The sequence below is a fragment of the Phaethon aethereus genome (assembly GCF_964289735.1).
Source record: "Phaethon aethereus genome assembly, chromosome: W".
In the NCBI taxonomy this organism is placed as follows: domain Eukaryota; kingdom Metazoa; phylum Chordata; class Aves; order Phaethontiformes; family Phaethontidae; genus Phaethon; species Phaethon aethereus.
The window spans coordinates 6,096,634-6,109,163 of record NC_138581.1 but is presented as its reverse complement, the minus strand read 5'-3'; the positions used below and the strand labels follow the sequence as shown (position 1 = coordinate 6,109,163).

Below are 12,530 nucleotides of genomic sequence, written 5' to 3'. Positions count from 1 at the left end.
CCAAGGAAGGCTGAAGGGAACCGAGCAGGTCAGAGCCCCGCTGGACCTGCCGGTGGCTACAAGGTGTACGGCCCGGTGCCGCTAAGCCGAGCCCACCCCTTGAGCTGATCTTTCCCACTGCAGACTTGGAAGAGCAGGAGGAAGATGGGATCCTCTGGTTGATTCCAGCCAGCTCTTCCGGAGCACAGAGCCTGGCGGCTCCGCGGAAGCCCGTTGGTGCCATGTACGTCGCGTCTGACTCCTTTAAACCGGGCTGGCGACTCCACGCGGGACCTCTCTGAGCAACACAGCAGCGCTGGGGTCCTGCCGCGGCCTCCGGGTCTGCGCCGGCGGCGGCCTGCGCGAGCTCCCGCGCCACCCCCCGCAGCCGCTGGCGCGAGGTCGGTTGTGACCAGCCCTCGTTTCACTTCTGGGTGACGCAGTTTGGTGTTTCTCGACCGCAGGCTGTCAAAAGTGGCGACAGATCGGCTCCCGTCACCTGTGCGGCTGAGGTAATGAAGCCTGTTACCGTTATTATCTTTCTTTATCTGCAAGCTTTGGCCGACTGCTGGAGCCCGCTGTGCCGGGAGGAGGGTGAGGCCAGCGGGACTCCCTGTAAAAGTGGGATAACGGGACCTATGCGCTTTGCTGTTCAGTGCTTCCCGAGGAGCCGTCTTGCCCTTTGCCTTGGGAAGGGGGATGTCTGATGACGGGTGGGTGCCAGCAGAAGGCAAAAGCGAGCTCCTGCGTGGGAAAGCCTTGTGCCTACCTGCTTCTAAAGCAGAGCAGCGTGTCAAGAGCGGGCAGCACAGCGTCATGTAGTAGCAATACATCTGTGAGCTTTCAGGATCACCGTGCTCCTCCCCAGTCCTGTTATTAAAAGGCCACGAAACATGGAAGTGATGCCCCATAAATTAAGACCAAACATCTAGAGTACGCAGTGAGATGAAGCTCCTCTCTTTCCAGTGTTCTCCTCTCCCTCCCCGTAAGCATCCGGCGCTGCTGGACAAAGGAGGGAGGGATATATTAGGAGGCAACAACCACAGCAGGATAGCTCCAGCGAGGTGTTTTAATTTCTTAACAAAGTCCTTGGGCACTAGAAACTGTAAAATAACATACAGATAAACAAACAAAAACTCACTGACCCTTAGCACCCTGGAGGGCTCTGTTTCAGATCGCTGAATAAAAGCTGAAGTTGCATATGCATGTTTAATGTAACACAAGGCGTGTGCTGCGGAAAAGAGTGCTTTCTTCTAATCTGGTTCCAGACAGAAGCATCCAAACAGAAGCCCCTTTCCCTATCCCCACTGAACTGCTTGGTGTATGCGAGGAAACCCCTGAATGACAAGGCCTCCATCTGCTCTTGAACGGAGTTGCGACTGGCTGCAAATGTTGTCCATATGCTTTTTTTTTTTTTTTTTTTTGCCTTTCAGCTTATCTGCCTAATGTTAGACACCTATCCCCAAATTAAGCATCTGCTCATGATAAGCTTTCCTAAAAAAAAAAAAGTGGAGGTAGTAGCTAATTCAGGCGATGTGCATTAGGAGAGTTGCATCTGCAGCTGGAAAAGGAGGTGGGATTGTTCATCCAGTGCACTGCTTGCATTTGCTTTTTTAGGGAATGGAAGAGCCCCTGCATTGTTGTACTGTCAGGGAAAAAGAAAAAACCATCATGTTTTGGGTTCATATTCCGCCTCTGCTCTTGATTTTCCAGGTGATTATGGGCAACATCTTGCAATTTCTTTCTGCTAAATAAAGCTGGTGATACTTCCAGCAGGACAGGAGAACATGGCCATGGTTTGCCAGGAGCTCAGGTTGCATGATAGTATGTCCTAGAAGCCAGAGAAGCGTCAAAAAATGGGAATTTTTCTTTGGTTTGTGGTGTAAAAAGGGCTGGAGTATCTTTTTCAACATAATGACTTTGCAGTGGATACTGGGACAAGGTGACCGTCAGCAAGTCACGTATGGATCCAGTTTCCTAAACACAGTTGTATGTTGTTTCTATAGGCACCCTAAGGTATCCTGGCTGTCCACCAGCTGCCTGTTAGGAAATGTGTGGGTCTCCCTTTAGTTCCTTTTCTCTAACCTGTCTCGTACGCTGTGGGGTGTCTAGAAAGTCTCCTTGAGACAGACGCGTCTCTCCCTGTGCCTCAGTTTCCTATCTCTAACATAATAATTTAATAAAATTGCTTTAGATTTTAGTTCAATCACTTCTTTCTGGGGAATGGTTTTTGAGTTTAAGAGATTATGGACTAATTGCTGAAGGGCTGTAGTAATGGGGCAAGAGCAAAATACCTTTGATAGATGAGAGTTGCAGGCAAAGGATGCCAATTGCAAGTAGTCCCCTGAAACCCTCAAAGTTTGACAGGTTGCAATCAGCAACCCAAACATTGGGCATTTTGGTTAGGAATCAGGTGTAGGTACAGCCTTTTTAGTCTTTTTGTTTTCCCAGCGTCTCTTTTGGAAAGAGGAGAAAAGATGATTCTTACACATTATCTGACCTTGCTGGGACTTATGAGATGCTGGTGTCACCAAATAAGAGACCTCACCACACCTGGCAGGTTGCAGGCTCTCCTGAGGTGACCAGAAGTTTATCTGCCTGTTTGTAATTCCTGCCACCAAGGGTCATCTTTCTGCTGTGCCCTGACATTGAGCAATGGCTGCAATTCCTTTTAATCGTGCCCTTTCCCTTCCTCATCATTTAGGGCAGAGCGCTTCCACTTGGCTAAACTCATTAACTGCTTTAATGTTGAGGTCTTCTTTTCCATATAAATTCACCCAGCTGAAATCTCGTGACTCTCCACGGCTGCACACAAGCAGATTCTCTCTCTGTTGCCCAGCAGATGCTGAGAGTGTTTATTTTTTAGCTGCGGACAGCAAAAGTCTGAAAAAAGGCAATGTCTTTTTGTGTGTGTCTATGGGACAGCAAGTAATTGCGATGGGTTTGTGGGGACTCAGTTGACTGTGTTACTGTTTGAGCTCAAGAAGCATTTTGACCAAATCTGGAATCCCAGCCCCTTTCTGCCATGGTGATTTTATCAAGACGTCCAGATCTGATAATCTCCAAAAACACTTTAGTGAAGAACCAAAGCAACTCAAATAATCCCCAGAAAAGAACCACATTAATGTGAGGGACCTTGCTGCTCAGATCACGCTCAGTTAGTCTGATGGGTTGTCAATGAAAAAGAAGGTGTTTGAGCTCAGCTTATTTCCCAAACTGTTGTTTATAGGAAAAGGGAGGGTGAGGGGACCCTACTTCTTTTTTAATCTCCATTGGTCCCAGCATGTTATCAACACTGTAGGGTCTGCGCCAGCAGTGTTGGGTGAGGCTGGGCTGTTGAATTCCTGGAAAGGACTTGCCAGGGGTTATATGGGCCAGTTGGCCTAATGAGGGCAAGTCATACCTATAGACTTTATTTCACCAAATCTAGCTACACTAGAAGCAAGTAGGCCCTAATGTGGTAAGAGTGAACAGAAATGCTGGTGTATGAGCTTTATCTCAAGTCACTCCAGTTTGGTAATTGTACTCTCTGAGCATGATAGATTTGTTCCTGTTCATGTATCTGTATGAAAAAATTGGGTTAAAATAACCTGTTCCTTTTCAGCTTGGCTTGCCCATATTCCCACTGTGTTTTTCTACACACCTTGCTTTCCTTCTGCCCCTGTCTATGTGACATCCCTGATGCTGTGATATTGGCCTTTGGGGAAGTCTTCTTGGCAGCTTGGGAGCTACCCCACTGTGGAAGGGTCCACAAGCTTCCCTAATGCCCTTTCTTGCCCTGCTTCTGGTCATAAATACAAGCTTTTTGGTCTTCAGTGGTTCAGATTGTGCTGATGTTTTTCTTGCCTTATTTCTTATAGGGAAAAGTCATTGGAGATGCAAAACTGCTCATGAGTTGTGGTTGCAGAAAAGGGAAAAATGCTCAAGTGAAAGACTCAGATCAGGTCAGTCAATATGTACCTTAACTGGTGGAAACAAAAGAATGTGTTAACATCTGATTGAATTGAACTGTGCTGTTGCATATCAGGGTTCCTGGACACAAACAGAGTCCTTGGCATGGCTGACAATGGTACAACATTAATGTTTTTGTATTTGTTATTTGTAGAAAAACCCTCAAGCAAGATCAGGGATTCATTGCACTGGGAGTTGTTAATGCCCTAGCCTGACTTATTCCCATCTGCTTTATTTATTCATGAATCCTGTTTCTTTATAAAAATCCACTCCAGGCAATGTCTTTCTTAAAGAATATTGCAATTCCATGCTGGCTAAGTGCATGCAGCTTTTGGTCTCATACTGTAGCTGCCTGGATGGGCAATAGTTACAGAGAAGTTTGCCATTTGTTGCATGCTTTTGTTCTGAAGATGACACCATCACAGGAACATTCTTTTTGAGGTTCCTCATGACAGACAAGTAAAAACTTGTTCACAAACCGATGGCCAGGTTTCAATATTTATTACTTGGAATGAATGGCCCCTTATTCTAAAAGTGGTCAAACTGACATCACTGGGACCACTTGTAGGGTTCAGTAATGGCCAGTGAAGTGGCCTGTGCTCTGAACGACAGCCAGCTGGTGGTCTCCTCCTACCTCCTACCATTTTGCACTTATTCAGACCAGCCAAGTTTGTCCCTGTCAAAATTTTCAGTTGTTATGGCCTTTTGGTTTCGTAGTTAAAGAGAAGTTTGAATCCAGAGATCATTCTTTCCAAAGAGAAAACAAAATTTGAGCAGAAACATTTTATAAATATTGGGACATCCAATGTTAAATGTAGTAGAATGAAGCTGTTGATCTCAAATATCAAATAACTTTGCTCTTTAACGTACCTTGTGAACAACCTGTGACCAGGTGTAGACCTGAAGCAAATTCAGTGTCCACAAAGCTGTGGGGACTCTTCAGTAATTTACTGATGGGAAAAGAGGTGAATTCTCAGGAGGAAGACTGTTTTTCATTTTCAACATGCATGTTCATCAACTCTAATTAATAACAATGTCTGTGAGCTTTGTTTTGTTAATGTCTGAGAAGATCTGAGAACAGATCTATCTGTCCTGTGGTGGGCTCTGTTGTGAGGAACATTGGTCACACTTACAAATGCTTTGTAGGATTGAGTCTTTCATTGATGTTGTTTTTTTTCTTTAATTAGTATTTTCAAAACAACAAATTCATTGTCATGAGCTATACTGTCAATTCACCGTCGAGACAAGGGTTCATATTACTTTCCTTTAAAGAATAGCTTCCCATTCTCTCAAATACAAGCTTAATTTTCTCTTGTTGTGGTTCCAACACATCAGGAGAAAATTCATTTAGAAACTAAATGCTTTTACCAATTTTAGTCTTTTGTATTTTGACATACGCTGGTTGAATCATTCTCCTGATTTACAACAGGGCTAGAGCAGTGTCAGACTGCTTGTAGCAGAGATTAAAAATCAAAAGGGAACATCTTGATTGCAGAGAGTTTTGCAAACCACTGTCTCTAACGAACCCTGAGTGTTGGACTTCAAGTCCAACTCATTGATAGCAATACTTCAGTTATAGAGTAGGCATTATTTTTTGGAGGGGGAAAAAAATATCCCATTCTCTTTTATGATTTTTGGGACAGTGATAAATTATTCTTTGCATTTGGTTACCTTCTGAAATCTAATTTTTGATGTCTAGTGATGTGTTGACCATCTCAGCAACTCTTTTTTGCTGTATCAGCATAAAGTATTGGTCAAATGCTTGCTCCAGAGGCTGTAAAGCTCATTTGTCGTGTCCCTGGCAGGATCCTGCCAGTATTTCAGGGGACAGGAGAAGGATGGGAAGGAAACTAGTACAGGAGGGTGGGTGACAGTGTGGAACATTTGTCTGTGAATGCAGGACCTCAGCTCAGCTTATAAATTATCCCCTGGGCCTTGTAGATAAACACAGACTTCTATGGTGACATCGGCTGGGAAAGGCAAACACTTGCCGACGATTGTAGGCTAATCCTTCAGGACACTAATTGCCAGAAAACCAAGGAAGCATTATTTTAGGAACAGCTTGTTTCACTTTGTGAAGGGGAAAAACACTGCACTGGATTTCGTTTTGTTTGCAGAGCTTTACCCCCTCCTCCTGTGCCCTGTCTCAGATTTTAAAGATTTACCTTCATTATTGTTGTTGGGGGCTTTTTCTTTCTTTTTTTAGGGTCTTGCTTTGTGTTTTCCTGTGATGCGTCTGTAAAGTTGTGTGAAAATGCAACTTAGTTTTCATTTTCATGAATGTACGTATAAATAGGTATGTGGTTCTTATACCATTCACTATTTAAAGGTTTGGGACTAACCAGCTACATTTTTGGCTGAATTTTTGTTAAAGGTGGTGCTCTGCAAAGGTTTTATTTCTTTTAATTCTTTCAAGTCAATTTAAAAACTTGCAAAAAGTCCTAGACACACTGCCCCATCAATGAAAATCCCCAGCCGAACCAAGTCATGACCCCATTGCTGAGGATTTAAGTTACTGGCGTTTCTCCAGTATGCCTCTAAAAGAGAAGACACCTTAACCTCCTTGACCTGAGTTCTACTTCCCTAAGTCTGGAATCCAAAGGCAGATATCGGCGTGGTATTTTCCATGGTGCAAGTCACCAGTATGTAAATCCTGTCCCTGTCACTGTAGAGGGCAGGAGTCCAAACAGGCTCACATGGGTCTGGGATTTCACAACAGTCACAAGAAACCCAACCTTCATGTTGGATTTGCACCAGAGCAGGAGAGGGACTGTGGTCTATGTTTTGTGGCCTCCCAGTCCAAATCAAACCCTACAAGATGAGGTGGAAGGCTAGGCTTTGCAATATAAATCCCACAAAAGCTTTGAAAACCTTGAAGGAAATACATCTGAGTGTACTGAAGAACTACAGTCCCATCCTCCATGGCTGGTCTTGATGAAGCTTTGGGTCAGTGAAGCAGGATGACAGAGAGGAGTCCCAAAATAAGGCCACCTCTTGGCAGCAAAGCTCCTGTGTCCTTGGCTGCCATTGGCACCGTCGCCAGTTGTTTGTGTGCTTTGTGGGAGTGAAATGCATCCGTGCTCCAAGGCCCAGAACCAAGTTTCTGCACTGCAAACATCCTACTGTAATTGTAAGGTTCATACACACTCTTCAGAGTGGTTATTAGTTTCCCAGTAATTTATGCCTCCCCATAAATTATTATACTGTTGCTTATTATTTGAGGTGCGTTGTTGCATGAGAATGGCAATCTTGGACTAAGATTTCTTTGTGCTAAGTGGTATATTAACATAAAGCAGGAAAGATGGTTCCTGGGGCGTGATATCATTTGTGTACTTTCTGAGGGAAACAAAATGTCACTTAAAAATAGGAGAAAAAATGCGCGTATAGATAAATAATGTGCATATTAGAGGTATGCATAAGGTTGAGAACCAGAAGTAGCAGAGCATTCCATATTCTCAGCACATGCAGCTCTGCCTTCTCAGGGTTTAGTTTTACTTGTTTTCTGTTGCTTCTCCCAAAAAGTAGGCAGCTCATTGATGTTTAACTGCTCTTACCCTTTGATTTTTTTCTTTTTTTCTCTTTGCTTAACTTTTCTGGTGGCTCGTGTGAGCTCAAGTGTTACTGAGGAGTCAGATCCTCCTGTCCTTCCGTGTGTTTGGTTTGGGTTTTAATACGACAAATGTATGCCGCCTGTGGAAACGGTATCCATGCTGCAGAGTAATTATTTAGTGAATGGTGGATCCAGTTCATGTTGGCAAGGATCAGATTAATCATTATTAATCATGACCCCTCCGACAGTAACCTCATCCCTTGCCTAAGTGCTGCTCTTTATTAAGAAGTAATAGCTATTAGGGGATGTCTGGGCCACTGCTCTCGTTGCACCGGCACAGGGCTCAGGACTTCTGGCAGGAGGCAGAGGAACTCAGTTCAAAATTAAAAATAGACCCACATGGTCCACATTCCAGAAATGAAATAGGCAGCTTCCCCTGTGAGCTTCTTCGGCCTCATCTGAGTGTCCTCCTTTCCCCTAAAAACTCCCGAGAGTTTGCCTCTTTCCAAAGGTTGAATGCGGTGTTGGGCATGAAATAGTCGCTCTGATGCCTTTTTATTGTCTGCTTGATTTTCTTTTTTAAACTTAGGTAGATCCCAGTATAGCCTAATATAGGTGCCGTCCTTGCAAGAATAAGGTTTTAAGGTCTGTTCTAGTGGTTGTAACAGGTTTCAACAGCAGACAAGACTGCAGGTGAGCTTAGCTCTTTGGGACTCCAGTTGTACCAAGTAGACCCCAAGCCAACTACATTTTTTGAGGATTTCTGGATTCTTTGAAGAAGCACTGTGCTGTTGAGATGAGGCGTACAACACTGTTCACCTCGTGCACAAAGTTGTGAGGTGTCCAGCTTCTCTTTCCAGGTCACTGGACTAGGGATTGCAGGACTGTATGTACATATATATATATAATAGAATCATAGAACAGTTTGGGTTGGAAGGGACCTTTCAAGGCCATCTAGTCCAACCCCCTGCAGTGAGCAGGGACATCTTCAACCAGAGCAGGGTGCTCAGAGCCCCGTCCAGCCTGACCTGGGATGTTTCCAGGGATGGGGGATCTACCACCTCTCTGGGCAACCTGGGCCAGGGGTTCACCACCCTCACTGTGAAAAATTCCTTCCTTAGATATAGTCTAAATCTGCCCTCTTTTAGTTTAAAACCATCACGCCTTGTCCTATTGCTGCAGGCCCTGCTAAAAAGACTGTCCCCATCTTTCTGCTAAGCCCCCTGTAAGTCCTGGCAGGTTGCAAGAAGGTCTCCCCAGAGCCTTCTGTTCTCCAGGCTGAACAACCCCAACTGTCTCAGCCTGTCTTCCATCCCTCTGTTCATTTTTGTGGCCCTGCTCTGGACCCGCTCCAACATATATACATATATATATCTCAAAATGTATCTCCTTACCATTTGTGTCACCAGAGATCTTCTGAGAGTAGACAGTAGTTTAATTCATAATTATTCTGGTTTTCCTAGCAGTACAGGTTCTTTTTAAGAAGGTGAGGCAGTGTTATCAATGGATGTCATCATTATTTCAGCAAAGCACAATGACTTAAGTGCTGGATTGAAACCAATCTCCCCAATCCCCCCACCCCCCAAAATCCACCTTAATTACATTTTTAAATGTTTTTATCAACTGTATGGAAGTTCAGGACAAAACCCTTTAGAAGAGCAGAGGAAAGAAAAACATCTTTTGTCTCCATGTAGCTCTTCGATACCTGGAGCGTAGCAGTAGAAACTTGAAGCAAACCTGCCACACTCTTTTCATCTCTGCCAAAGCTGTGGTGGGAGTAACATTGTTTAATGGTTGAAGGAATTTATTGAAGAATAAAAGTACCAGCAAAGACAAAGGGACCAACTCAAATTATCTGGTAAACCGCTGTCAAATTTTACGTGCTCAGGGCTACCAGTAATTTCCCGTCTTAAAAAAGCAAGGGGGGAGCTTGGAGGGGAGAGAAGGAGGGTAAAAATTGTATAAATAAACCCACCTCTTTAAATAGCTAACTGGCCTGGCCTGAACTGTGTCGGAGCTAAGATCCTTTGGCAGCCGACGCTGTAATATCTGTTGAGGGTGTAGCAGAGGGCTGAGACCAGGTTCTGGAGGATCTGCCTTAGCTTCGCTGGCTCTCCCTTGCATTCTTCCACTTGTCAGCAAGAAATGCACTGAAGCACGAAATGAGGGAGTGCAAAGGCTCCCACACTCCGTCTGAGCAAGTCTGGATCACACCCCCAGCGTTAATGTTTTTCTCCGCTAAAAGAAATAAGAGTAATAAAAATAAATTAAAGCATTGGCTAACTTGGGAACATATGGGTGGAAGAAAGCAGGAGGAGAGAATTGGGGGAGTGAAGGTATGCTGTCCGCCACCTCCTGCTCCGAGTTTATGGCAGAGTTGGAATCTCTGCTTGAGAAATCATTGGATTCTGCATGGGTTATAAAAAAGCTAAAACAAGAACTAAAATACGAAGAGAGGATGTTAAAAGTCTGAGGTGTCTGGGCAGTAAAAATATTTTGTTCATTGAATAAAGCAGGCTAGGTGATCATACAAGGAACATGAGATTATAGGAAACTGTCCTAGATCATCCAGTCCTTTGAGATCTCAGGGGACTGTTATATATAGCACCACTGATAAACACATCCCTTTTGGCACTGGTACCTATTAAAAGCAAACCTTGTAGCTCTGCCATTATGCTCATCCCATCAATTAATCTTTTACTTTCCAAAATACTCAGTCATATAATACCTCTGCATCTTGTTCCTGCTGCCAGATCAGTGTTTTTCCCCGCATGATACGAGTGTTGGTCTCAGCAAGATGGACCACCTTTGCTTTTCTACTCACCCACTACAATTTTCTTGCTGCTAGTGGTGCTGTAGGGGGAAAACAGTTCCACGCGGTGAACCAAAATGCTGTGGAAAATTTAATCTTAGAAAACTTTTTTCAGAAGCTAGAAATCTCTTCCTCTCAATGCGATCTGATTGGGAACAAGAGGTATTTGAATGAGAGACTCACCAGCTGCCTTTTCTCTGGACCTCCCAATTTCATACAGCAGTTGTGTGTTGGTAATTGCTGAATCTAGTGCTAAGAATCTGTGTTCCTGGTGGCTGGGAAAGTTTTGGTTTCATTCATCTGTTGTGTAGCATTGAAGCAGTTGCGAAATGGAAGTTAGGTGGATAAGCCCCCATCCTTTGGATTTATGTAAGTTTTGGAGGGATGATGTTATGAAAGGAACTTCCTAAATATAAGCCTCTGAACAAAAGAGATTGAGGTTATGGGTGTCCTTTGCAAGTTCAGCTGTAATAGGTTTGTGCTGCAGTGGGTTACACCTCCCTTCATACAATGCCATTGGTGAGCTGACATTTCTAATGACCTTTTATAATCACCTATTTCCTCTTCTCACTCATTTTATGAATAGTCTTGTAGTCACTTCAAGAGTTTCCCACCTTGTGGTCTCCTTTTACGTTCATATTAATTTCAAAATGGGTTGGGCTTCCTGTAAAGTGTAACACAGTGTAGACTGAAGTTCAATAGAGCCTTTCCTTTCTACAGGAAGGGGGGGACCAAAAACCTCCTAGTGCCCTTTTTTGCAGGAAAGCCTTCAGAAATGGCAGTCAGCAAATTGCTTTTTTTTTTTTCTTTTGAGGCAGTTCTGAGCACATGCTTTAACACAGAGCCCTGCCCCTGTTGAAGATGTAAAACCTAGGGCTCTGACCTTTTCTAGTGAGTGATGAACCCATGGCACTTTCCCTCCTGAGTTGGAGCATGTGAGTCCTGGCGATGATGTTTTGTCCAAGCTCTCATTCAGGGTATGTATTCTGCCAACTTGTCTTGACCCTGCGCCTTCAGTGGGAGAAATTATTCTTCCATTCCTGCCCTAAATTGCTGTGTACTGCCACCTTGCACTGATGGGTCCTTTGTTCCACCTTGGAGGTAGGTTCATTTTGGTGGTAGATGAAGGGAAGCTGTACGGTTTTGAAAAGCAATTTGAGAGCCCTCTGAATGAAAAGTGCTTCACACATGAAAAAATTAGTGTCATCAGTTGTCATCGTCAGCCTCAAATCCTGAATTTGAAAGGGTCATTTATACTCCTCAAAGGCAAACACACAGCAACGTGCTAAAAGTGAACTAAAGCAGCCGAAGAAAATGCTGTCTCATGTCATTTCAGGCTCTGCAATCCCAGGGAGCATTAATAACTATTTTGTTGTTTTCACTGATCTCTCTACACGGCTAGAGAGGGAAAGAGTTGGAAGAGAGAAGCTGCACTGCTGAGCCGCTCTGAGTAGTCCCATGCCCTCCACCTTAGCAGCTTACCTGTGGAGAGGAGACTCAACCAGTGCAGGGACAACATGCAGATGAATGAGGAAAAGGCACAGGTGAAGACTTGGACTTGTCCATTTGGTCATGATATAGTAAGGACCATCTTTCCCCATTGCTCTCCAGTGTTCTCGCTGCATTTGCTGCCTTTCCCACTCTGTCTTGTTCCCATTTCCCCTTAGCAGATGCCAACGTGTGAAGACACCAGGGCAGGGTCAGTATCAGTCAGACACCTTTTAGATGACAGATGCCACGTGGATCCAGATCCAGATCTACTCTGAGGTTCATGCAAACTGCACGGCCTGCTCAGAGCCGCTGAGAGCTGTGAGGTGCAAGGAAAGTGCAAAGGCTTTGTGGAGGGTGGCAGATGGAGAGAAGGACCCGCTCATTGGTTGGAGTGTTGTGCTTGCAACTTTGTGAAGCACTTCACGCCTATCTCGGCATGGGTGCAAGATGCTACCCAAGCAGAATGGTGGCAGTTTGCACCCTCCTTTTACTCACATTGTACCAGAGTCAATGTCAAGACAAGATGAAATTCAGGTCCTAAAACTCAGCAGGTCATCTGTCTGGAATTGTACCCAGTATGGTTGTTCTGTATTCTGCAAATACTCAGTCATGACATTGGTTATTAATGGGAAATGTATTCAGTTGAATTTTCTAGCAGCTCAGGCAAAGACTCTTCCTCATTTTCTCACGGGAACCTGTTCTGTTGTTGGGTTGACCATGCTGATACAAACATTTTTGCACTGTTCA

At 44.3% G+C, this 12,530-nt stretch overlaps 1 protein-coding gene across 1 annotated transcript in view; it reads left to right on the top strand.

Annotated features, from left to right (window-relative positions):
• The window catches only part of LOC309415081 (SET-binding protein-like), a gene marked incomplete at its 3' end in the record, with an annotated part of 246,554 nt that overhangs the window by 30,440 nt on the left and 203,584 nt on the right, over nt 1–12,530 (top strand). Inside the window, 1 exon segment of the mRNA XM_082012495.1 lies at nt 3,840–3,923. Within this exon segment, the coding sequence (XP_081868621.1) occupies nt 3,840–3,923 (84 nt within the window).